Source organism: Gouania willdenowi, chromosome 5, assembly GCF_900634775.1.
Source record: "Gouania willdenowi chromosome 5, fGouWil2.1, whole genome shotgun sequence".
In the NCBI taxonomy this organism is placed as follows: Eukaryota; Metazoa; Chordata; class Actinopteri; order Blenniiformes; family Gobiesocidae; genus Gouania; species Gouania willdenowi.
The window spans coordinates 13,876,813-13,904,283 of record NC_041048.1 but is presented as its reverse complement, the minus strand read 5'-3'; the positions used below and the strand labels follow the sequence as shown (position 1 = coordinate 13,904,283).

Below are 27,471 nucleotides of genomic sequence, written 5' to 3'. Positions count from 1 at the left end.
AAAAGTGTTCAAATGCAATTATTTTGGTCTCTTTTTTTTGCATTTCAACACTTTTTCCTTTGATTAAAATGTTTTTTTATTGAACTGATTTTTTTTTTTAAATTGAAAATTGTTATTATTTTTTTAATTGAATAATTATAATAATAAAGACACTAACATAACTCCGTAGATAACGCTCTTAAACACATTTTCTTTCTACTGCATTTCCCATCAGCCCACGGGTAAGTCTGTGACGTATTATTGAAGCGACTCGAGAGACGCGCTGCGACCGCGGTAAACCATAACTGTGGGAATGAACAGAGATTTAAGTTAAAAACAGGGTTGTTTTAACCCTATTATTGAGTTTCGGTGATGATATTTTACACGTAGCTTTGTTCTCTGACATGTATCTCTCTAACTGTTCAGCAGGGACTTTATTTATCACGGTATTCAGGCAGTTTTCGTGCTGCTGAGGAGTTTTTGTTAGTGCATGTCTCCTTTAGTAGTTTAAAATGACTCTTCCAGCTTTGCAAGGCACCAGCGTGCTTTACAGGAGAATACTGTCACAGTTTCCACAGGACATGAGCTTAGCTTTTGCCTATGGATCCGGTGTTTTCAAACAGCACGGGACCAACCAAGGTCAAATGGAGGTAAGAGAGCTCACACCTGTCCCCAACCACAACACTTTAGAAACATGGACTGTTGTCAGCAGCTAAAGGGAAAAACATCAACATTTAACACTCAATTCTAACTTCCAGGGCAGGTTTTAAAATGAGAAAGTATGAGTAATATTAAACTAGCTGTGGGCCACTTAATGTAACCATTAATATTGTTGGTTGATTCTATTTCTCTCTAGAGGTGTAAAGAGTACTAAATACATACTACTAGAAGTACTGTTACTGGATTGAAATTGTACTCAAGCACAAGTAAGTCATACATAAAATACTCAAGTACAAGTAAAAAGTGGCTCAATTAAATAGTACTCAAAGTTACTTTTTGGTAATAAATCTTACCACGGTTCCCTTTCATACAGTAAACATCCTATGTATAAACTTAAAATTTAAGAGACCACATCTTGCACAATTGGAACTTAATTATTTTTTCCGCAAAGGCATCTGTATAAAGTAAAAGATTTTTCAAAATGTACAATTAATAAAATAACGCCAATTAATTAAATTCAAAATAATAAAATAAATTCTCAGACTCTAAGAATAGTTACATTTATGAATTCTAAAACAGTGCCGTCTGGTGCTCAGGGGAGTATCGAGAGCTGTTCCTTGGTGCTCATGTTCTCTGGAACCTCCTCACAGGAGGAACAGAACAGAGGGATGTGTGGATAAAGTGACGTTTTACTTTCATTTCGAATAAAAAGAAGCAGCATAGCTAAATGTCTGTTCCATTAGAAGCTCTCTAATGAAATTACTTTAAAAAAAATGTGCAAACATCTGAAATGAATAGCTTTATTTGTCATTGCACATGTTACAGAGCAACAATATTTCATTTCAGTCTCATCCCTTCCAAGAAAACATGAAAAAACAATCACATATAACTCTTAACATGGGAGGACAGGAGTGGGAGGACTGTGGTTCGCCACAAGGGCGGAGCTCCGTATTTGATGAATAAAAATTGGATAACAACAGAAGGAGAGGTGAGGGGAAAAGGCAGGTTTTAAACTGAATTCCCCATTAGGGAGGACAGTATGAGGCTAGGAAAAAACCTCAGCACTGGGGGTGGGGGCCGAGGAGGAGAGGATTTCCAGCCGCTGGGGGACGCGGGCGAAAACCAAATAAAATGAAACAGTTATTTTAAAGCGCTGAACGTTTTGTTATTCTACAGAACAACAATGCTATCGTCATCGCACTCCTTTTGCACTATTTACTCACTCCAGTGGTTCTCAAAGTGTGTGGCGTGCCCCCTGGTGGGTAATGGAGACAGGACAGTTGGGGTGTGACAAACCCCCAATAGTACATGTTTGCACCGCCGGAAACAATCAGTTTAGGACCCATTGAGTCCATACCTGTCAAGTTTTGGATTTGAAAATAAGGGAAATTTTCTGGGCGCCACTACCAGCCGTCCCACGCGCCCAACCAAGCTCCAATATCCCTTATACTTTAAGATAAGTGTACAAGAAATCTAAAATACCGATTTGTCAACCACTTACTAAATACACTTTTATACGACCTTTATTAACATTGAAATGCTGTGAACATTCCTACTAGGGCTGGGCGATATGGACCAAAACTCATATCTCAATATATTTTCTCAAAATGGCGATATACGATATAAATCTAGATAATTTTATCAAAGAAAGTCTGACCAGAAAGACAATTCTGGGTTTAATTTGCTGATGAATTTAAATAATTAGTAAAGTTCATATACAAGTTGAATTCAAGCTGCTCACTGGTTTATTTCACTCTGTTAGAACTGTTATTGTGTAGAATAACCAAACAAATTTATGAAAATATCACAGACTGGAATTTTTCTCTTCTTTTTTTATTGTGAACACTAACCAACATATTAAAACCACAACACTGTGATGATCACACGCGCGCGCACACACACACTAATATGCACTATATATATATATATATATATATATATATATATATGTTCACTAACAATCAGTTCACCGAACAATGTCATTATTTCATAAGCTGATTAAAGCATAACGGTAACACACTAAAAAACACACTATTGCACAACGCATTGACGGAGCAGCTATATTTTATATGAATAATAATAATAATAAATTTAATTTATGGGTGCCTTTCAAAAAACCCAAGGACACCTTACAAGCAGAGTTAAAAATAGCAACAATAAAAACATAGAATTACAAAGCAGTAAATATAAAACAGAAAAATTAGAGATTTAAAAAGGAGGTAGGTAACAGTTTTTCAGAAAACTTATTTTTGAATGATACATTATTATTAAAGCACTACGCCAGGTGCAATGTGATTGCATGGAGCGCTAATTATTTTGATGCTTTAATGACAGAAAAATTTTGACCGTTGCATTAACACCTCCTACGTTTAGCATAAATTTGCTATTTTTAATCAACCACCAATTTTTTTTCACATGGTTGAATGTTAAGTAGTCTATATCAGAGCTGCCTGTGTCCCTGAAGGCGTCGCGGCTCCGGGGCTGCACCACCACCCCGCCTCTCCTTTCCTTTCCTCTTTTCACAGCACATGGTGTGCCAGGCATCATTTTCAGTAGATACGATTCAGAACTAAAATATATGCTTGTTGCCATCCGTCTTGAGACTGAAGTCCATGCAGTAAGTCCAGCTCATAAACCTGCGTTCCCAAACATCCGTCCTTTAGTTGGTCCTAATTCAATGTGTCCTGCCCCAATGTTTTCCGGCTGTGCAAACATGTACTCCTCAGACAAACAGGAGAAAATTTTCAAATTAATGCCAATCTTCTTAAAAACCTTTCTTCATTGACAACAAAGATCATGAACACTCAACAAAACGCCTACACACAAATAAAGTAATAATAAGAAACCTAAAAATGTAGCAGAAATTAAAAGAGCATTAAGTTATTAGACTGCATTAGATATGTGACTGGGATCAAAATGTAACGTGGAACTAATGTTCAAAAATAATGATTGAGGATTTTGTTTTCTCAAGTTTTTTTTGGCACAGATTGCAAACAATGTTTTGTTATTCCATGTATTTTTGACTGCTGCACTTTTACATTTGTTTTTTTTTATGCAGGAAATTAGTTTCATCTAGTTTTTGAGTTTTAGTTGTCACTTGCATTGTAAAACATGATGTTCCTTGTTTCCTGTTAGTTCAATACATTTTAAAATGTGTCATTTGTCAGTATTAATTGGGGCAATGGCCGTCCGTTCAAAGTGAGGAATACCCAAAAAAGTTTGAGAACCACTAACTGTATAGCAAAACTGAAATTGCAAATCCAAGCCAAATCATTTGCCTAGAAAAATGTACCATCTGAGTTTTCTTTATTTGTTTTGCTTGAAACAGAAGAACATGTTGGACTTTGTGTTTGCTGTGGATGATCCAGTGACGTGGCACACCATGAATTTGCTGCAGAATCGCAAACATTACTCCATCCTCAAGCTGTTGGGTCCCACTGCTATCAGCTCTATTCAGAATGACCATGGGGCGTTGGTCTACTACAACACACTGGTGTCTGTGGATGGGAAGGTACAGCACTTACATGCAGCAATATTTGACTAATGACCAGCAAAGGTTTTCAACTTTTTTCATTTTACATTAGAGCTTAATTATCACATAAATGATGTGCTCCTGGTATGATTTGATGGTTTGACCCATTTTCTGCATTTCAATTAGGCTAAAGTACTGGATTTTATAGTTTTTAGCATTTACTCACCTACCATAACAATTAGGGCTAATGTGACTCTGGCTGCTGTTCCACACTTATTGCTGCATCACTTTACGAACTTGTGTTTTTTTATTGTTGTGCAACAAAGCCACAAAGTATCCCCTGAATTTTTCAGTATTTTCCCATTTTTGTCAGTGTTTCGAATGCATTTAGTAGACTTCATTCATGTGCAGCCCCAAAGTGCCACAAAACTAAGGTCATTAACAACAACTTCTGGAGAAAAAAAGTGCCACAAAAATAGTACTTGATTTGATACCATTACAAAGTTCGGTCGTGTTGGTATGATGCAGTGGAAATATGCTATAATTGTGGCATACGATGTATGTAGTTTGCTTGATTAACAGTCAATTAGAAGAATCACTTTTGAGAAAATGATTGAATCCGTGTACCCTTCGTTCTTTGGTTATTCTGTTTAAAAACCAAATCAAAATAACAAACAGTGTGGTTATTTTGTTTTTATTTAAAACCAAAACAGAAATACAGAAAAACCAGATAAGCAGCGTTTTTTTTTTTTTTTTTTTTAACTTGTTCTGTTTGTGTGATATTTTTATATTTACGAGGAAAATTAGAGCGAGAACTGAAGTCCACTGCACCTTGTTTCCCTCCACAGGTCCTGGACCAGGTCTCCTCACACAATAGGACTGTTTTCTGGACCTGCTCCTATTTTCATTCAGTCTGTGGATGTTTCAGCTCGTAAAAAGCTGCTCACGTTTATGTTTGGTTTTGTAGTGTTGCGGTCCAAATAGTATCCAAATAAACTGGTGACTGGCTATTAACTGTGAGGCTGGAGTGAGGAACAATAGATGTTAGAACTTCTACCATTTGACACTTTTGCAAAAACAAATACATCTTTGTTGAGGGCAGTAAAAAAATTAATTTTGCACGCTATAAATACCGCTAGCTGCAGCTGTCAACACACATGGAAGCTGATCACAAGAAACAAGGAGCACCAGTAGATTCAATACACCACCTCTGGTTCCACATATTATGTGCATGTTTTACGTAACATCCATTTTTTTGGTTTTGATTTATTTATGTATTAATAACGTTTCAATTCACCAGTAATGTGACTTATGCGTTGCTTCTTTTTCTGTCCGGACCGGGAGCAAAAGTCTACCCAGTCACCAGTTTATCTGGATACTATTTGGACCGTAACACTGTTTGGTAAAGTTGGCAGATATTCACAGATTCAAACTTCCAGCATCAATAACTCTTTAACGAAACATCATCGACACAAATTACGCCTCTATCGATGTGAGGTGGACAACACGATACAAGATCATTTTATCAAACGCAGCAGAATAAAAGTCCGTCTGTCGGTCGTTTAAAGAGATTAAAACATGAAGCTCTCGTCTTAGTTTCCCTGTAAATATCCAAATATCACACAAATAGAACCAGATTTAATTTAAAAAAAAAAAGAAAAACGCTGCTTGTTTGGGTTTTGGTTTTTTCGTTTTCCTGTTTCCTGTTTTTTTATTTTATTATTTGGTTTTAAAACGAAATAACCAAAGAACAAAAGGTACACATGGATTTGATCGTCTCCAAATCAATCTGTAATGAACTTTTTTTTAATTTTTATTTAAAGATAAGATATTTGTCCGTATTTCTAAGGTCTGCTTTATGGTTTTGGTTTGACTTGTGTTTTTATTTTCCAGATAATCAAATATGGAGTGATTAGCACAGAGTCTCTCATTGATGACCTAATGCACTGGAAGACATTGTATGTTGCTGGACGTCTCCATAAACCAGTCAGTATCCACATTAACTTGCTGATTTTGATGATTGAAAATGTATGCTAAATTAGTCTTAACAATTTACTGTACTTTTATTAAAATAACTTGTTAATATAACATTTTGTAATTGTTATTATTTGGATCATACCATTAACTATATAAATGCTTCCTTTCTCTTTGGTTTGACTGAACTGTGTGTCTTTATGCCTGGTCTCCATGAAGGTAAAAATGCTGGTGCAAAATGAAAATGGAAAGCTTCGTGCTGCGCTGGGGTCTAATTTGAAAAGCGCCGTGATCGCGTCCTTCCTCATGTTGCCAGAGAGCTTCACCGAGGAGGAACTTTTCATGCAGATAGCAGGTCTCTCTTATGCTGGTTAGTATCCCATTAATCAATAAAATCCCCATTACGTTCAAATTAGGGAGTGATTAAAACAAAAAGAAATTCATTCAGCTGCAACAATCCTATTTAGCAGGCAAATGATTCATTTTATTTTTTATTTTTTAAATAAATTAATGACTTAAGGATGGTACTGTGAAGTTGGATATCAGTTAGAAACTTGCTTTGTTGTGTGTTACTCTAAAAATGATGCATGTGTTTTTTACACTGAGTTTGAATTGCTTTTTGCTTTGCAGTTATTTTTTTCATTTTGGATTCAATAAAATGAAATAGATAAATGTAAAAAAAAAAAAGAAAAAAAAAAGGTTGTCATGATAATCATGTGTCCTCCAATGCCGAGAAAAAGCTAAAAAACAGGGATTAGCACAAAATCCAAACACTGCAGAAACTATTGAGAATTTTAACATCATGTCATTTTTTTTTTTACAAAAACTAATTCAACAGGGTGTGAAATGGCTCAGTTAGTTACCATAGCAAAAAACATGGGTGTCTTAAATGAATGAATAAGCTTTTGAATAACATCAGTGTGTACTCGAGGTAGTTGCTGATCATTCCTCTGTACAGCTTCTCCTGTTGTGTGTGTCAATGCTGAACATTGTATCTGTGCTTTGGAAGGGGATTTCAGGATGGTGTTTGGAGAAGATAAATCCAAAGTAGCCAATATTGTCAAAGACAATATTCAGCACTTCAAGATCCTGTACAGTAACATCCTGCGGGACTGCTCTCAGGTGGTCTACAAACCTCAGCAAGGAAAAATGGAGGTAAAATGTGATTTATTTACTTTCATCAAACCTTTAATGAGTTGGATAAAATTTGCTTTTTAATTAATTTTGGTGCTGTGTGAATTTGGTCATTTGGGCAACTGGCGGCCCGGGGGCCACATGCTGCCCTCGGCCTAATTTTAAGTAAATGTACAAAATTACAGAAAAATACACAAAACAAGAGCAAGAATACATTAAACTTACAAATATAAAAACTCTGTTCTTTCTTGTATTATTGCTCAGATCAGCTCATTATTCTAAATGCTGACATAAATGTTGATTTTTGTGGCCCTCCGATCAAACCGCTGTGATGAACGTTGTCTACCTCTGGTCGAGGGTGACTCTTTTACCAGTATACTCATGTTTTTTTTACATATCAAACATTTGGAACTAATGCAATCAGAATCAGATACACAGGCTTCACCTAACCAAACAATGTCCGTCAGACAGAAGCTATACTACGAATCTAGATTTCACCTCGTTAAGTTAAGCGAGTTGATTTCAGCCTGGCTACGTGCGTGCTGTTGTGACAGAGATGAAGATTGCAGCATCAGACCAATCACAATCATGGAGGAACTGTGTTGAGCAACTTACGTCACAATTGAGGAATAATTTTTAAAAAATATGAAGAATTAAAATAAATAATTCAGACCAAAAACAACGCTTTTGCTGCAGTAAAAGCAGCGTGGAATGAATGCAGGAATGAATGAGTGTTAATGCTTAAATTAGTGAGATTATAAACAGAGACTGGTGAGTTTCACTTTGTCTGTGTCTCTGATGCTGCGTTCATACAGCTCAGCTTACATCATAAGGTGGAATATATTTGTATTTTCTATTATCTTACTGGACTGAGGCTCTGTGCATCACCACAGAATACATGGATTAATTAAGTAATTAATTAATTTATTTATTGGTCTAAAAGCGCCCGATACATGCAGGTTTTATCAGCCGACTAATACAGGTCAGTCCATCAGATATAAAGATATATGTTTCCTATAGGATGTCATCAGTAAATAAAAGGATAAATGTTCTCTCTCCTGTCAGATCCACACAGCGACGTGTTCACAGATCCTCCTTTTATTGGACAGGTCATTTACTAAGAGATCTAATTGGTCAGGAGGTGGAACTTGCTCAGATCCTAGCCAGAACAAAATTTGGTCCTGACCAGGTTAGTCGTTCAGCCTAAGTTACCGTGATGATTCAGCTCTGTAAGACGTTAGCCAGTGCAGAGTTTTTAGACTAAAGGTAATACATCTTAAACTGACCAAACTGAAAAATGATTATAAGTGTATCAAATGAAATAGGATCAGTTTCTAAAGTGGTTTTTCTAAGTCCTCCTCTCAAACTAATTACGCCACACCCTGTTACACTAAAAAAAACACACTCAGGCGACACGTCCTTCTGGAAAAACATGTTCAGTCAGTCCGGGATGAGAATTTGCTTACACACATGCAATGTTATTAACACAGAGCCTTGGGAAAGAGAACAAACAATAACATGCAGTTTCCAGAAGCATTATTATGTTTTGGTTAGTGATGTCTTCCTCACAAGCATTAGCAGCAGGTTGCTGGATTCATTGTGCATCACTGCCACCTGGAGGTCAAGTACAGTAATATGAGGAGTATGGAAATGTATCGTACTGCGTGTAAGAAAAGGAACACCTCATGCATAGAAATAAAAATAAAAAAAATGTTGGTGCTACCACAGTGAACTTGGTGCAAAATGCAGTTGGGCCTTTAACTGAAAACCTGTGAAACAGGATTAGGATGAGGATAAGAAAGCTCCTCCCACTTCATTTGTACATGGATGTAGGCAAACAGCTCAGAGCAGAGTTTCACCTTAAGCAGAAAAATACATTTTCTCAAAAAAGTTGAGCTACTGATTTGAGAAAAGTGTTTTTAAACAAATTTACAAATTTGTGAGACAATGATAGGCATTTCATTAAACAATTGATTGGTGTTAGGATTACGATACTTGTTATGTTGTCAGGAGATGTTGTAAAACACACCTGATGGGTACTTGGAAAAAAACTAGTGCTATTGTTATTAGATACTGTTTGTACTAGGAGTCTTATTTTGATTACGCAGACTCCTCTCAACTTTCCTCGTAGCACGCAACAGTGATGGACTTTAAGTGTCAGAAATGTACTTGAACACATTAAAATCATCTCACATCAGTCATGCCAACACTAACCTGTGCCTCCCCTAACTGCGTGTGCCTCTTGGTGACTTTTTAATGAAAAATCCCAATGCAACAGTGACACTAATGGTGTTTTCACACATATAATCCCATGTGAACATGTGAACGGTATGAGGAAGAGAGACAAGTAAAATAAATGAATGATGTGGGAGTAATACGGAGGGGAGTGTGGAAATGTGTGTGATGGGTTTGTTTGTGTGCTGACAAAGCGGCTCTGAAGATGGATGGATGGATATTTGTGTGTGTGCTGCCTGATGGAGTGCTGGGTTGTGAGTGTGTGTGTGTGATTGCTGTGTGTTGCTACTGAGCTGTCACTGCATGGAGTTGCTTCGTTCCTCGGACAAAGGTCTTCTCTGCCTTTTTTTTGCTGGCTCCGCCCTGATAGAAGTTTGAGAAAACAATTTGTAGACAACCGTGTGAGCCACTGGGCTCGTCATAATCTAGCATTAGTTTGTATTGTGCTGCCGTAAAGCAGTACGTCTTACCACCGGGTCAGAGGAAAGTTGCAATTGCGGTTTTCTGGCCAAAGACAGCAGGGGGAGATGAAAGACCCCCAATGACCCCATAAACACTTGTATTACCTTCACAGGGACTATGGGGGTAATACAAGGATTTGTTAAGGTGAAAAAGTTACTTAGTTCTGCTTTAATGTACATGGTCCCTGTTAAATAAACCAATAAATAAATACATTATTTAATTAAAAAAAGAAAAGAAAATGCATTGTATTGTGTATTACATTAAGTATAAAAAAGTACATGGGATTCAACTGCATAAGAGGCAATATATTTATTACATTCAAGAAACTGATTTTCTCTGTTAGCTAACTCTTAGCTGTGATGTTTTCCTGTGCTGATATTGAGTTGGTTGCTTGATATCTAGGTAGACAAAAGTCCAGAAGGGCAGTTCACCCAGCTCATGGCGTTACCTCGAACACTTCAGCAGAGGATCACTAAGCTGGTCGATCCTCCTGGTAAAAACCGAGACGTAGAGGAGATCCTGCTGCAGGTGGCCCAGGACCCTGACTGTGGAGCAGTGGTCCAGCAAGGTACAAAAACCTGAATCAATGCATTTTGCACATTTGCAAACACAAAGATGTACTGTATATTGTTTAGGTACTCTTAATTAGAGTGTTCTGTCATCATTTTTGAAAAATCCCAGTAATACCATGACCCCAAGACCTGAGAATCTTCACAGAGAAGAATAAAGGAAACAAAGACAGAAATCTAAACAAATTCTGAAGAATAACAAGGCTGTCCATATTTTTTAATTTAAATACAGTACATTTAAGCAGGCCTAATGTTGACGATGCAGGTCCTTTTATAAACTGCAAAAAGCTCATTCTGATTGTCATGCATGGAGACTTTTTAAAGAAGATTTTTCCTGTTTTTGTTTTTATTTTCATTAAGATTTTCCATATCTACAAGAACAACAAAACTGCTTTTCTCTAAGAGTGAACCTTCTGGGAACAACAGTTTCCAAATTTCACTGTTCTTGCAACAGCATCGTAAAACATTTTAGCATCTCATCTTCCTTCAATATTGAAACCCCCGTGTTTTCTTTTACTCTGTGGTGCTATAAGCAGATGTTGCTTAGCAGACATGAAGTGTATTAATAATCTGATTCATGCAAGTAAGAGATTAAATAAAAAAAAGTATTGAAAAACAAATCCTCACAAAGTTACTCCAGGGATTCTTCTTTATTGTTGCACAATACCAGTGTGTGTTGTATTTATGTATTTGTTCCTCCTCAGGTATCTCATCCATTGTGAAATCCTCCAGTATAACACAAAGTGTCAAAGGCATTGTTACAGCTGGTAAGAACTCCTAAAAAACAAAAACAAAGCACTGGACCAAGCAAAAATGGAACAGAATGGTGTAGTATGACGATGATTTGTGAGTGTAACTGCAGACCTCTAATCAAACCAAAAATGGTTTTAAATAGCAATTACATAAATAAATCGCTTTTCTTGCAAGATATTTGATGATAGTTGGTGTATCTCTATTTACCCCATTTAATGTCTTTGTTTTGTATTTTCATTAGTTTTTAAGCTTTAATATTTTATTCAAATCCTTACTCTACCCATTACTTTCTGAACTGCGACATGAACAAACTGCAGGGCAATTCTTAGAGAGGCCACCAATAATGAGCTAATCCTCAAAGCACACACATACGGTAGTAATGAGGGTCTCAATAAATCTATTATACATCGTAGGACTGTGAAAAGTGCCCATAGCAAACCGTCTAATGTGAAAGAGAACAAAAAGAAAGACGAAGGGTGGAAGTCATAACCATCTCACAGTGGAACAGTTCCAGTTAATACCCAGTGCATAACCAAGCTTGGTTTTAATCTCCTCCACATTGTTCCCTGGCACATTTGGCCAGGCTACGACATTTAAACAGCTGCACACATGAATGTGTATGTTACCAATGGGGTGTGACATTTTAACCGTCAAATGGTTTAAAATCTGGTCTGCACACATATTTGTGAAAGGTAAGTAATAACAAAGCAAATAAGTCAAACAATGTTTCTCACTTTCTGGCCTTAAGATATTTAATAATGTTACAGCTCGCTTCAGGACTCAGTGTATGAAGGACGTCAAGACAAAAAAGAAAGTGTTAAAGTGACTTTATTATTATATTTAAAAAAGACAAACAGAAGAAACAGTACGACGGTGCATTAGGGCCACATTATAATAAAAGTGCGCACTGAGCACTACGAGATAAAAGTCGTAATGTTTGGAGGAAAAAAATCATAGTATTATGACATAAAGCTTGTAATATTATGAGAATAAAGTAACATTTTACTAGATTAAAGTCGACCACTTCCAGCCAGTTATTTCATTTTTATTCTCATAAAGTTATAACTTCATTCTCAAAATATTACAACTTTAATTTTGACATGATTGTTGATAATTTGGCCCTGGGATCAGATACAATCACATTTTTGTGGCCCCCGCTGTGATAGTTGCCCATCCCTGTACTGTAATATGAGTGGTACGTTAGTATGCGATTTGAAACATTTTATAAACTCTATTAATGTTTGACCTCCATAACAGTCTGTTATTTTACAGGGTGTACATTTAATCAGAAATCAATTAACAAACTGGATTTAACGTTTATTTACAGTAGCTAGCAGAGCTCTTTGTCATTGTTGTGTCTGTTGTAGAATTGTTATCCACCAGGCAAGGCAAGGCAAATTTAATTGTATAGTGTATTTCATACACAAGGCAACTCAATGTGCTTTACATGATTAAAAAAAAGTGCAACAGAAATCATTCAACAGCTTAAAACTCAATAAAAACCTTAAAATCAGCAGCGAAAAACATTTAAAATCATCAGTAAAAACATTTAAAATCAGCAACCAACACATTACATCAAGAACATGACCAAAAATCTCCCTCTCAGTCATACTGATGGCAGTTTGTTCCACTTCTTTGCAGTACAGTATAACAACTAAATGCAGCATCACCATGTTTACTGTGAGCTCTGGGCTCTACTATCTGACCTGTGTCCATAGATCGTGTGTTAACATTAACTGTCTGATTTTTCCAGGTTTGTGGAAGACTGTGTCATACAGTTCTAAAAAACTGCTGAAGATGTGGAAGGGCTGGAGGAGAAAACCATCTGTCTCCCAGATGTCCTAATGTCCCATTTCTACACTTGAAACCTCACTATCACCTCAACTGTTTAAATGTTGCCGTCCTTTGTTATGTTGTTGTTTACTCTGCCAAACTGTCATTGGGATGATCACACCCTAACCTCTCGTCACATTGTTTTATTGTCTGGTAGATAATAGCATGTGATCATGTGTGAGCCAGTTCAGGCCTCTTATTATATTTTTTTTAGAACTCGTTGAACAAAAGGTAACATTTTCAGAGTCAGACTGAATTATGGGTAAGGTTAAACGCTACGTCTTCCACGATGAGTGCAGTGCACAGTGACTCATTATTTGGTTACAGTAAAAGCTTTCGGTGTTAAAATGGCACTCATTGTCTATTTTATATTGTGTCTGGATTTCCTATTTTGATTGATTGGTGTGTTTTGCATGTACATATGCAATGCAAATAATATAGAAGAAACTGTTTCTAGTTTTGCACACATGCCTCACCAAAAACCTGAACATTATTACTACTTTACAAGGCACATTTATTTCACATTGGTTCATCTTGTCAATAATAGTGCATTGTGTTAATGCTGCAATTCTTCAAGCAAATATGTAATTATTATCTAGCTCTAAAATGGAAAACACTTGCTGTAATCCACGATTTCAGTAACTGTTTTTTTTTTTTTTAAATATATCATTGGGAATTATTTTTATTTTTATTTTTTTGCATTTTCTGACATTACAGATTAAAGAAAAAGAAATTATTTATCGTGTTCTTTCGACTTTCGATCATTACCCTTGGTGAGAGTTTTATTTGTTTTCCAGATCCACTGGTGAAGTACATGCTGTCTTAGTTTAATACGTGGATGTATTAAACTAATACTTACAGCTAAAACGTAGTGGGTTTTTTTGTTTTTTTTTTAATAACAAAATTGTATAATCAATTGTCTCTCTGACCACCAGTCTTTTATAAATATACTCTGTACATTTTATTTTAGTGATTATTATGTAATAATTATTCATACTTAAAAAAAAAAGTTAAATGAGAAGTTGGACAATGTCACACTGATTTTTTCCTTAAATGAAACCTAAAATTGTCTGCATTTTGTTGCTAGTTGTATGAAAGTAGTTTTGATTAAATTAATCCATAGATATGCTAAAAATGCTACTGCTGTCACTGTATTCAGTGATTTGCACGCGGCAAAGGCACGGTCAAAGATTTACAGGACGTGACGTAATCATAATTTATGCTGAGATCATGGTCCGGGCCTTCCGCCAATCAGCGGGCTTCACTTTCACCACCTGCTAGGAGCAGAATTCCATCATTCCAGGCATTCCTCTCCCCCCCCCCCCCCCCCTTCTTCTTCCTCGTTTACTACTAAGTCGGTCCGACTGCTTCTTTGCTGCCTCCATTGTTTTCCTGGCACTGGGACTTCTAGCCGCTTGTTTGTGTTTCTTTCTCCGACACCTGTGGGAATATATTCTGTGTTTAAATTCGTTAGCGCGAGGACGTCTTTACGGTGGACGAAACCAAAGTGGCTCTTAAATGAGGTACGTGCAGTTGTTTCGGGAAAAGTGCGCTCCGTATGTAAAGTATGTCCTAATCTTTTAAAAAGTAGGTTATAGTAACACAAGTGAGATATAATTTGGTTATATGGTTTGTTCAAACTGATAGTGTTTGGTGTTTTTGACTTTATGAAGCGTTTTCTCAGACTTTATGATGTAAAGAGAGTGGCGCGTGCCGCATGCTTTCTTTAGGATACTTCTGAAAACCTAAAACCTACTGAGGTCGCCTTAACTAACGTGTATAGTATAACTTATTTAAACCCATTGAGTCCCTCGGTGTTGGTGGTTCCTTCCTGGTTACTGCTGGTAACAACAGCTATTAGTATTTAATGCTGCTGCTGCTGGGAATAATAAAGTGCACGCACTTGCTGCTGTCACTTCAATCATTTTCATTTGTTGCCTATTGTAACAAGTTGTCGTATTGCTTCATAGCCTTTGTGTTTAAAAGTCTGCATTTCCCAAAACAAATGTCTTAGATTGGGGTTTCTATGGTACTAACGTGCTAATGCGCACATTTCCTGGAGACAGGAGGGAAAAGTATGTCAGGAATGAAACAAAAGAGAGAAAGGCAGTCAACCTTTAGGGGGGGAAACATATCTAACAAAGTTTTTATATTGCTGCCAACCCTAAACACTTAAGTTATAGGGAAAAAATGCTACGGAAAAGTAAATAATACAACAAAACAAACGAACAAAAAAAAGCTTTCTTTGCCAATTTGGGATTTTTAGAGCCAATACTGATATTGGGGTCACTTGTAAAAAGGCGATAGCCGATTTATCTGCCGATAACGATATATCAGCTGATTTCTTAAATAAGAACATCATTATACACAGGATATGTATTGTACATGAACACAAATTCTTATGATACTCAAAAGACAGTGGCTATCCATGGTTGCCGAATCAATATACCAACATTCTATCTGTACATAGCGCCCCTATTTGGCAAGTTTAGGTCACGTGATAGGTCAGTCATTGGTCCCCTATTTGGCAAGTTTAGGTCACGTGATAGTTCAGTCATTGGTCAGTTTAGGCCGAGTGACTAACTCTAATTCTAAAAAATGGTTGCGATACAGGGTTATAACTTAACCCTAAGACGCTACGTATGTGTACTTCGGTAACCGTATCAATAGCACCGGGGGTTGTACGTACGGCAACCGTACAAATACTGTAGACAGTTTCTACTCAAAATGTGATTTAAGACAAAGAAGCAAAACAAACACTACTACATTAAAATATGTACATTTTTAAAGTAAGTAATTTCCCCGTTGGATAAATGCAGTACTTCGGATTTCGGAAACCCTTAAAATTGTTACAATATTTGGTAATAACCTAACCCTAACCCTAAACCTTTACCTAACCCTATAAATGGTTGCAATATAGGATTATAACCTAACCCTAAGAAGCTACGTACTTGTACTTTGGTAACCGTGCCAATAGCATCGGGGGTTGTCCGTACGGCAACCATACAAATAGACACGCTTCGAAGCACAAACTGGCCAATTGTTTTTGTGTTATATTTTTAATCAATGCAAGTTGAGAAACCAATACCGTATTGGATACAGATATATTTGTAACATCTATCATATTTTTCCCCCAAACCAGTTATGGTTATAGTGTAGGTTTCTAGTTGGGTATTGTTGTTCAAACATTTTTTAAATTAATTTTCCTGATGATAAGATAAACCCTTTTGAGTTCCTTTTTTTTAATGATGTATTTCCTCATTTCTTTTAAATCGCCCCCAATTAAAAAAGATACTATGACAACCCTGGTGTGAGACCTTAGAACTAATGTTTCCATTCATACCTGACATTTTCGTCTTACAAGGGAATAGATTATGTAACTACATTGTACGTAATGTTTTTTTTTTTTTAAGCTTTTTACAAATATATTAACTTGTTTTGTCGTTTTTCATGTAGGCATCCAAGCATGGAGACACCTCTGGATGTTCTATCAAGAGCAGCATCTTTTATTCACGCAAATGAAGAAGAAAGTAAGTTTGATCAGTCCTTGTACTTTTTTGACACAAGTTTTTTTCCTGTTTTTTTTTTTTTTAGGCACATATGTGCTGTTTTAAGGGAGGGACAAAGGATTTGCATGATTAGTGTCGGGTTACACTCTAAAGCAGGCCAACCCTATTCTCTGCCATTACTTTTGGCTCTGTTTTATGGCAAAAGACAATAGGGATCTTTGAGTTGCACAACCTCATAGTAGCAAATAGGATCAACAGTTCTCCACTGTCATCCTTTATGGTTTTAAATCAGATGCTTTTTTTTCTTTTTCCTATGACTTTGAAACCAATGTTTACCCTAGGAAAGACACAAATACACTGCTGGCTTAGTTACTCCTGTAAACCTAGTAGGCATGTTTTTTTTGTGTTGTTTTTTTGGTGGAAGTAAATTGTACACAATCCAGAAACAATGGAAGACAACATATACACCCCAGAAGAATAGCCTTACAGTTTAAATCATAAAACTGTTGTTTGATCTTGGATTTATTGGATGTTTGATTTAGATCTTAAGAAATTTTAGAGAGGTTTCAAATATGTATCTTATTAAACATAAAGGTAAAGTATGAACTAGCCTACATGCTAAAACAAATTATATCTTTTATCTCAAAAGTTATAATCCTAATGGTAAATGTAGTCGTTATTATGTGAATTTGTACTGTAATCTGCTATGATTTGATATACTGTATGTTATTTTTTCACATTTACTTTGGCAAACTTTTGTTGTTCTGGCTCCATCTTTTACCTCTTTTCTGCATATTATCTACAAACATTTGGTATTTCTGGAAAAAATTCCTTCAGATTAAGGATTAATGGTCATTAACACTATAATGACCAATCCCTGTCAGCAGGATTTTTCCTCTACAGTCAGAGCTGAGAGGAAACAGCTAAAAAATGTGCTGGTTTTTTTTGTCTTGTAGAGCAACTTGGAAAGTTTTTGGAAATGCCATTTCTTATTTATTTATTACTAAACATATTTTTTTTTGCTTTCGGAAAACAAAGTTTGATAGTATTTTTTTTTTTTTTTCCAACATTATTTTTATTGGTTTTTGAACAACAGTTTTACACATGCAAATTGTACACACAATTGTTTATTCTATCCACAACCAACATTTCAAACACAAACAAGCTTGGAAATAAACATAGAAGACATAAAACACACTTATTGTGTCCATACTCATATACACATTATGTAGATTCAAAATAATAATAATAATAATAAAATAAAATAAATTTAAAATTGTATTTTAATACAATATATGTGTGAAATTGCAACATCACATCATCAGTGCTAATGGTGCCACGACTTTACTACTATCATATCATCACGTGTTAACTTTGTTTGTTATTCTAGTTTTTGCATGACTTGCAACATCTTGTTTGGAGAAAGACATATTCACTCCCAAGTTTTATTTTCTAGATCTAACCAGGAAGGAAAATTGCCAGATTAATATATGTATTTTAGAGATTTGCCAATATTTACTAGTATGCATACTAAAAAATGACCAATAGTTACAGGTACACCAATGTGTGCTTTGTGAGACTAACTATCAGAGAGCGAATAGATTTGTTTCTAATATTCCCAATTTTTTTCCATTTTATTTCACCTTTCACTAGCTGCTAAACGTCCACCTCCTTGCCACCTCTGCTCCCTCTCTCTCCTGCAGAGTTTTTGTTTTTGTTCCTTTTTGTTTATTTTTTTGCCCTGGCCTGTTCATGGTTCTTCTGTCCCAAGACAATACTCTTGACTCATTTCAGAAATAGTGCCTAAAAATTAAAGTCCTGATCATTTTAATCAGCTAAGTTTGCTAACTTTCCGGACAATCTGCCAAAACCTGTGACATAAAAGTGTAACTAACAGTTCGTGTTAACATGCAGCATGAGTATTTGCCTTTATGACCCATTGTAACAGTTGTGTAACAGTTGATGGCAGAGATGTTGTTAAAGAACAAAGTGAACCTTCACAGCACTTATTATAAATCAGCTGAGCAGGTGTAGCAGTTAGAGTTACACTTAAAGATCAAACTGAAAACCATTACTGCTTCCTCCAAACCAGTCCCTAGTCTTTGCCGATGTGCCTTCTGTGTTTGAAAATCTTTGCATTATTACATAAATGTTTTCTTAACGTCAATACCAAAATGCTGAGCACTACATTTGATTCCGGTCACTCTGCTGGGCTTCAAAAAGGAAAGAAAGAAAGAAGCACAGCAGTGAGCCACATGTTTACTCTAGCAATAATGGTAATGAACACAATGTGTGACCACTTACTAGTTAGAAAACAGTTTTAATGGCCAATGAATGATACTAAATAACAGTAACTCACACAATTATACCTCTTTTTTGAAGGTGAATTCTTAAAATAGCAAAATAAAACTGGACAAGTACGTTGTGCTATGTTATCTTTGCACTTTTGTGTAGTTTGCAAATTGAATACATTGAAATCAAAATGTGCAATGACGAAAAATATTTTTAAATTAAATGTAGTAGGGGAATTCTGGCCGATTGTCCCGATCCAATATTGATATTGGCCCAATATCAGCCAGAAAACAAACATCGGATTTTATCGGACTGCATCTAAAATCACTGAATCTAAAATCGCCGATAAAAATTTCCGCTCCAGCGGGTGACTGTGGTTCACACTCCAACAAAGTAACCTACTGTTGCTGACTATAGTTCTCTGTTTGAATAACAGCACTTGATCAAGCCTTTTCTAACATTCCACACTACAAAATAAGTAATGAAAGTATGTATGATTTGTGCCGATATCGTATCGGATCATTATTTGTATCGGCCGATACGCAAGGCTGCAATATTGGTATCACATCGAAAGTGAAAAAGTTGTATTGGGACATCCCTAAAATGTAGGTGTGAATGTAAATGGAGCTACAATGGTCTTTGCATTTTACGTAGATTGCCAGGCATATCTATTCCTCACTCCTTGTGTCCCTCCTTTTTGTAAGGGAGGGTGATTAAGAATGAAGTTCTAATTTTGGATGAAACTAATTGCAAAGTATTCTCATTTTTGTAAAATGTCAACAGTAGTTTAGATTGTCTTCTGGGAACAAAATCTGTATTTTAAATGACTGGGCTTAGCTCCAGAGACCAATTGTTCTTTGTGTGTACACAGTAGATCAATAACATATTTTGTAAATATGATAAATATTTAGTTGGCATTACTTGTTGCTTACTGGTTTCGTAGCTTTTTTAGGCCTTGTTGACAGGATCAAAAAAGGATATCTCGTTCCTGTTTGTTTGCGACTCAAGTGTTTTTGCATAATCAAATACCAAACACTGCTTTATTCTTTCACTATCCACTTTGTCAGGTACAATAACACCAGCAGAGTTTTTCTGACGTTAGAACCAGGAAGTTATGCTTTAAAAACAATAAAACAAATTTGTCCCATTGAACCAAAATTAAACCAATATTTTTGAAAAGTATGCCCTAACCCCTGTGTAACTAAAGGTAGTAGGGTCACCTGCCTAATCAAGTTATTTTCTGTTCACTGTTTCACTGTTTTTTTCTCTTTTTTTACAAACATTTGTTAGGTTTGTCTATTTAGTGTGTGGGCAACAACAGCATTTTCCTATTGCATGATGTTACATGAGTAAAATGACTCATAGCAACGTCATCTCGAACCATGCAGTGACAGTTTACGTACCTTTGTTGTTAGTCACACGTGGTCTGTTTGTACAGGATTGATCTGTTTCCTTGTGTTAGTGTTTTTCCTTTAAAGGATCATTTAAAATCATACTAACAGTGTGTTTTTTATTGATTAAAATCATGTCCACTGTGTTGTATGGGTCTTAAAGCTACTACTAACATTTTGAAACTGTACCTTTATTTCATCCAAAAACACTTCCAAAGGGATAGTTTTGGTGTTTTTGTAGATTAATAGTTGTTCCAAAACAATGGCGATGTTGATATTGCGGACTACAACAGGAACACCCGAATACGACCAAAATATAATGTCTCGTGGAGTGACGTGATTTCACAGGGAAAAACTATAAACAAACCAGAATAAAAATGGCATCAAGAGAATCATTGTCCACCTTGTTTGCCAAAGAAACACAAAATCACAAATTAAGTAGAAACATTTTTAAAGAACCTTTTCTGCTTTATCGCCGTTATTTCCTTCTTCTACGGGATTCCCATTACCACAATAATACATTGCACAAAACTTCCAAAGTTAAAGTTACATGATCATTTTTAACAAACCCAATGTTTGTTAAGCAGTTAATTTCAACCTTTGACTTTCATTTGTGAGTAAAATCCCCCGCTTTTAGGAAGAAATGCCTTAGATTTATTGATCTGTGAGACCTACACTATATTATCTGCGCTATCTGTGTTTTTCTGTGTTATAAAAAGCGTTATTTATCATTAAATAACAGTAAATATGAACAGATAATTTTAGTTAACAGTGAATTTTAAGCATCATTGTCAAGATATTTAGTTTCCAAACCTTCTAAATATACTACTGCAGATTGAGGAACACTTGTTCTGCTAAAGCCATTCAGCTCTTCCTGATATTCTGCTGCAGTCTTTGCTGTTGTTAACACTACCATACTCTACCTCTAGCTGATGTCATCACTTTGTGGATCCTTTCAACTGTTTTATCTGAAAACAATAAGATTTAAATGAATGCGCAGGATAATTTGCTGTACTAACTGTAGTAATTGTAGGCATCAAATGATGGTACTATTTGGTGCATCTTTGTTGTCTTTGTTTTTCATTAATTATACTAATTATTGAATTTTTTTTTACCTTGTGTTTGGATCCTCTTATTAGGTGAAAGTTAAACGAGTCAGCGCACGTCTTTTATTCACTCGTGCTTCCGCTGGTTAACACTCAAAGGGAGTTCAGACGCCTTTCATGCAGCTTTTTCTCTACTTGTGTACACTTTTCCAGTAAGCAGGTAACTTGAACAAAGATCTGTGCCCTTGGGGTGGGATGGGTTTGGTTTTGCGGTGTGTACTGTGCAGACTAGCGCTTCTTCACCAAGGAGTGGGTTTAGCCCTTCGGCCTGTTCAGGTTTCTGTAACAGAACACAGGAGCAATAGGAAGGCACATAATGGAAATAATAAACAGCACTAAACCATCTCTATTGTGAGGCGTCTTTAGTGTTAATGAAGCTCAATGGGTTTTTAACACAGTGCTCCTCAACACAAAGAACTTGGGCTTATAGTAAAGAATATTTATTTGCCCTATCTTCAAATCGTCCTACCAACTATTGGATATAAAAGATGATACAAAGTCAGAGATCTCGCCATAGCTATGTTCATAATACTATTATTATTATAAATATTAAAGCTGCTACACACATACTTTTTTAATTAGATATAATCATAGTGATCAATCAGTTGAACATCATTTACTCCAAAAAGAAAACAAAAAGGTTGAAATTGTTACTCGGAAGTTTGTTTTCATCTCTGCTGTAAACACTCTCCTATGCATGTGTCTCCCTGACTCCACATCCCACAATGCAATGCACGAAAATGTCAACAAACGGAGTGTTTTTTATGATGGAGATGAAAACAAAAGTGGCTATTTGAACCTTTTACATTTTATTTTGAGCAAAAGATCTTTATTTATTGATAAGTGAGACCTACATAGGGCTGGGCAATATCGACCAAAACTCATATCTCAATATTTATCCATCCATCCATTTTCAGACCCACTTATTCCTGTTTGTCAGGGTCGCGGGGGTCTGCCGGTGCCAATCTTCGGCTCTTATTGGGCGCTGGGCGGGGGTACACCCTGGAAAGGGCGCCAGTCCATCACAGGGCCGTATCTCAATATTTTTTCTTAAAACGACAACATATATATCTTGATAATTTTAATTCAAATTATGTTTTACCAGAAAGACAATTCTAGGTTAAATTTGCTGATGCAAAATGCCACACAGGCACATATGTTAACAAACAATTGCACAATATGGTCCACTTTTGGATTTTTCACCTTTAAGGGACAGCAAGTGTGAGTGAGTTCTGTAGTGTGGCTAATGTTTAGTGGAAGGTCTGGGTTAGAATGTACTCAGAAATCCATCTAACTGTGCTTTTCATGCTGTTCTGAGAGGTAGCGAAAGCAGCAAACAAGTATTTTAATACAAAATAAGCTATAAAAAGCATGTATATCGATATAGGGGATATTGTAATTTTCTGCATTGCCAAAATAGAATACTCGATATATTGCTCCGCTCTAGGCCTACACTATGGATTTATCTAATAAAAGGTTATCGGGGGTAGCAGCTTTATTATTTGAATCATTTGATATGAGGTCTATCATTCTCAATTCCTTATATGTTTTAATCATATCATTAATTTATCAATAGGGATTGTTTTGTGGCTCTCAGTCTTTTGTTTATTTGAGTGACTAAAATAATTTCTTCTGATGTTGAAGGTTACTGACCACTGATAGTGATGGTTACAGTCTGTGAGAGAACATTACGTAACCACTGTGACACCAAAACATGAGGTGATAGGAATGTTTTCTTTATCATGACAGTGTGTAAACAAGGGTTTAAACAAGGCCTGTAATAGTGTTGCTGGTATTTTAACAGAGGCTTTTAAAGTAACATTAAATCTGACCTTTGATCTTCACCAGTGAGAGTATTATTGATTTGTCTCTACTAGAATAAGATCATTTGTTTCATGTATTTTGATACTTTACAAAAGTTTCCAAATTTTAAATCTTGCTTTAGTATTTAATATAAACTTTGGTATTGAGACATTTATAGTGAATAATAACATTGTTTTGTTATTCATAACATAGAGTGTTATAAATAACATAACACTCTAAACCTGCCTTAGTCAATCCAGTCTTGTGACCACTGCCACAAAAAAGCTCCTAAAATATTATAGCAAAATGTAAACACAACATCTGAAGCAGGGTTCCTGTGGATCTTTAAAAAGTCTTAAAAGGCATTAAATTAATGACTCTAAAAAAATAAGGCCTTAATTGTCTTTAAAATGTCTTAAATCAATGTTTCAAAAGTCTTAAATTTTAACACATAATACATATGATTTTATGATTGGAATTAGTCTCACGTTTCAAATTAAATTGTAACATTTGTTTTTTTAAAAAAAAATATATAATTTATCACAACAGCGGAACGACTACAGAACAGTTGCGCGTCATGCTTGCAGCAAATTTTAACAACACGGGGGAATTTAACGAAAATTACCTGACCAACGAAGATGTTTCTTAATGGCTTTCCTGAAGTTTTTTATTTTATTTTGTGTTTGATAGATTTCTGGCTAATTTTGTATCTTTGTCATCTTGTGTTTTGAGGGATCTTTATTTTTTTAGTCCATCTTTTTGTGTGTATTTTACTGTCATTTTGTGTATTTTTGTGTGTTTACTTTGGAAAAAATTTACCCTAACCCTATGTAATTGATGTGGCATTCATTTCATCAATTGTGTGTACTGTGAAGTCGATTTTAAATTTACTTTCAAATGACAATAAAAAGTCTTGAATTTCATTTGACTGAAGCTGTAGGAATCCTGTAAAGATCAATAATCATTAATAAAAACCAAAGTATAATAGAGGTTATGGAACGCATTTTGGCAGTGTGTCCCTCCAACGCAGTGTAGTGTGCTAATAAAGCAGTGAATGAATCATCACTCTTTGTGTACGGTGTCGTTATAGTGGCACACCCTCTCCCAGAGAAGCCCAGACCTGTTCAGAGGCAAACAACACCACAGGAGAGCAAACAGGGCTGATACGATCACATAAATATTGTGTATGGATAGAGAGTTTAAGAATTTAAAAAACAAAAGCTGAACACATTGGCCTGTAAAAAGGTTTACTGTATATATGAGAATGGCTAAATGATAAATACTTAATTGTGGGGGTATGTTAATGAATTAACTACTCATTTAGATTACAATACACTGTATCCAAACCTAATTAGAGTATTCTAACTGGAAAACGTCAGCTACACTATAAACCCGAATGTTCAAAGTAATTAATAAGATGAAGTAGTTTATATTCAATGTTAGAGACTAACTTACTAGTAATTATGTCAAGTTGGTGTAACCTGTTCTTCATTTTTGAGTTACTTTAACTACCGTAATAGTTTTTGAGTAAATGGAACTATATTTGTTTATAAGTTAACATAACTAAAATCAAAACACAACTTAATTACAACTTAACTGAATTAGTGTATAATTACATGCTAAGAATGATAAAGTCCTGTTATTTCTGTTGTTTGAAATAGGGATTATTTAAAAATAAACTTAATTCATATAGCACTTTATGTAACTGTTATGAAAAAGTACAAGCAGCAGTCTTCTAACCTTTTAAGTTCTGGAACATTTTGACAACAAAATGTAGGCAATCAATTGCCTCAATCATTTTTTTTAGTTCTGGTAACTTATTTGTGTTTAATGTGTGAAGAGTAAATGATTCATCAGTCAACATTTGTTTCTTGTTTCCTATACTGTATCTGACTTCATAGTCACTCATTGAGCCCACAGTGCGTGTAGCACTTCTGACTCAAGTTATAGAGAAAAGGCTGAGGAAAGAGTGAGATGAAAACAATTATTGCCACATAACGCTAAGCCGTGTGTGTAACAGCTTGTCTTATGAAAAAGTGCTGGAAAATGTTTCATAATCATCAGTCTGTAGTAGCCAGCCTATACTTATGGAGAACAAAGATTCTGTGTTTGAGTATGTTATTGGTTAAATGATGTGTCTTTTGTGTTAACGTGTGTTTTATAGTACAGTAAATAGTGATGCTGGGAAGCAAAACCCTATTTATAGTCCATTTGTTGGGGCCTGGGCTGGTTTTGGCCCTGTCACCAGTTCACTGCTTGTTTTTGACCACTTGGCACCACTGCAGACAGAGAACAACCACAGGAGCTCGAAACACCATCACAGTTAGACGGGTGGACTGGGACCAAAATTCAGCTCTGGTATTTTCTGTCCTGACAAGCCCACTACGTTATCAGGGACACCACGTGATGCTCAACATGTGGCTTTTTATGTCTTAATTTTTAAAGGAAACCTTTTAACCCCTTTTTACCTATTTCCCTCGGCCATTTTTTGCACCTTTACAAAAAGTTCTGACCCTTTTTTCAGATTTTGTCTACCTTTTGCCAATAAATATCCCTTTTCCCTATTTTTGTCCCTTTTTGCAAGTTTATTTTGACACTTATTGAATTTTGGTCCTTTCTTTTTTAAGTTTTTTTTGCCACTTTTCTTCCAAATAAGCTATCTTTTGCACAATAAATACCACTTAATTCCTTTTTCCCCCTATATTTTGCCTTTTTTACTTTTGTTTGGCACATTTTGCCCTTTTTCATTATTGTTTTCCACATTTTGCCCATTATTGCTACCCTTTGCCATTAAATATCACCTGGTTCCTTTTTATTTGCCTATTTTTTGACTGCTGTTGGGCCATTTTTTGTCACTTTTTACTTTTTTTTTGCCACCTTTATGCCACTTTTAGACCATTTTTGGCCACCTGTTACCATGTCTGCCACCGCTCGCTTGACAAAAAAACCCCAAAAACTTAGTGGAGTGCCTCACTTTGGGTCGTCGACCACCGGGACGATGCCCGGTATGCCAGGTGGCCAGTCCACCCCTGCGATTAGATCATTTGAGGATTTTCGGATCCTTATATTTGCCTCTTTTTCTACACATAAACCTACAATCAGGGCATGTGTTCACTCATATATGCCCTGATTGCATAATAGCTATCAGTAGTTTGTGTGTATCCACTGCATGGTGAGGTTTTTCAAGCATTTCTTGTGTCTGTCAGTGTGTCTTAGTGCAGTTGTATTTTAATTAAACTTTCACTTGGCTCTCGGCTTGCAATTCAAGCCTCTGAGTGAGATGTAACCTGCTGCAGCAGCTGTAGTGGCAGCACAAGTGCTGAATGGAGTCTCTGTCTGAAGTGAGCATTTTGCGCGTGAAGCTGAAAACAATAGCCAGCCAGTGAGATGAGGGCCAAGCTCAAAGGTCTGAGCCACTGGGGAAGGCTCAGAGGGAGGAGGGGAGAGGAAAAGAGGGCAGAGGCCTTTGTGTTTATGTGTTTGTTTAGGAAAGCAATGGGGGAGGTGTTTGGACTGAACTGTCTGTTTGCAGCAACACTTAAGTGGATATATTTAGAAAACACATTATGTTTAACATCTTGTGGTGAGTGTTGTGCACAAGGTGAATAAATTACCATGAAAGTTTTGTGTCTAGAAAATATTTCCAATTGGGTCTAAGCAGTTAAAAGTGGCTCTTGCAAGAGAAAAGTGTGTGAAGCCCTCAGCTATCTGCATCACTGCTATGATGAATGAAAATCCTGTCCACAATATTAATTAGGGGTGTCCCAATCCGATATTGATATCGGATATCGGTCTGATATCAGCCAGGAAAAAGAATATTGGATTTTGTCGGCCAGCATCTAAAATCTCCGATATCGGCTGCAATATCGGTATTGTATCGAAAGTGAAAAAGTTGTATCGGGACATCCCTAATATTAATGCATTGATCAGAATCAGAATCAGAATCAACTTTGTTGACCAAGTAATGTATGTTTTGCACACGAGGAATTTGACTTGGTGAACTGTGCTCTCTCTAATAGTGTAAACATTTAATAATAACAATCAACTAGGAAAAAAAAATATATATATAAACATAAATATAAACAGTAGTTATACTAATATGTGCAAAACTAAATTAAATAACAAGATAACAATAACAAGATAAAATAATAATAATAAAAAAATAAAATATAATAATAATAATAATAACACAATAGTGCAGTAGTGCATTGATGAGTAGTGCAGGTGAATATTTAAATTAAATAGTATGTCCCCTATTGATCATTCCCTAAATAAAAGAATCAGGCAAAACACACTTTC

The 27,471-nt window shown here is 35.8% G+C and overlaps 2 protein-coding genes across 3 annotated transcripts in view; both read left to right on the top strand.

Annotated features, from left to right (window-relative positions):
• The first annotated feature begins 231 nt into the window (after nt 1-231).
• Nucleotides 232-13,660, top strand: tamm41 (TAM41 mitochondrial translocator assembly and maintenance homolog). The gene is made up of 8 exons (XM_028445880.1): nt 232-629; nt 3,968-4,150; nt 6,005-6,097; nt 6,305-6,455; nt 7,095-7,240; nt 10,319-10,484; nt 11,190-11,252; nt 12,992-13,660. Exons 1-8 carry the CDS (start codon nt 492-494, stop codon nt 13,081-13,083), a joined length of 1,032 nt encoding a protein of 343 aa, XP_028301681.1. The 5' UTR covers nt 232-491; the 3' UTR covers nt 13,084-13,660.
• Nucleotides 13,661-14,424: 764 nt separating this feature from the next.
• vgll4b (vestigial-like family member 4b) overlaps nt 14,425-27,471 on the top strand; it is a 37,752-nt gene continuing 24,705 nt past the window's right edge. The window contains exons 1-2 of one of the 2 annotated variants that reach the window (XM_028445883.1): nt 14,425-14,594; nt 16,528-16,601. In XM_028445883.1, the coding sequence (XP_028301684.1) occupies nt 14,590-14,594; nt 16,528-16,601 (79 nt within the window). In that variant the 5' untranslated portion in view covers nt 14,425-14,589. Of the gene's footprint in view, nt 14,637-16,527; nt 16,602-27,471 lie in introns of both variants that reach the window. The other variant, XM_028445881.1, reaches the window with a different exon arrangement.

Excerpts from the sequence above, each read along its gene's own strand:
- tamm41 (XM_028445880.1), top strand. The coding sequence starts at position 492 with ATGACTCTTCCAGCTTTGCAAGGCACCAGCGTGCTTTACAGGAGAATA. Across the intron at positions 6,456-7,094 it reads AGCAGGTCTCTCTTATGCTG|GGGATTTCAGGATGGTGTTT; the intron begins GTTAGTATCCCA and ends GTGCTTTGGAAG. Across the intron at positions 7,241-10,318 it reads CTCAGCAAGGAAAAATGGAG|GTAGACAAAAGTCCAGAAGG; the intron begins GTAAAATGTGAT and ends CTTGATATCTAG.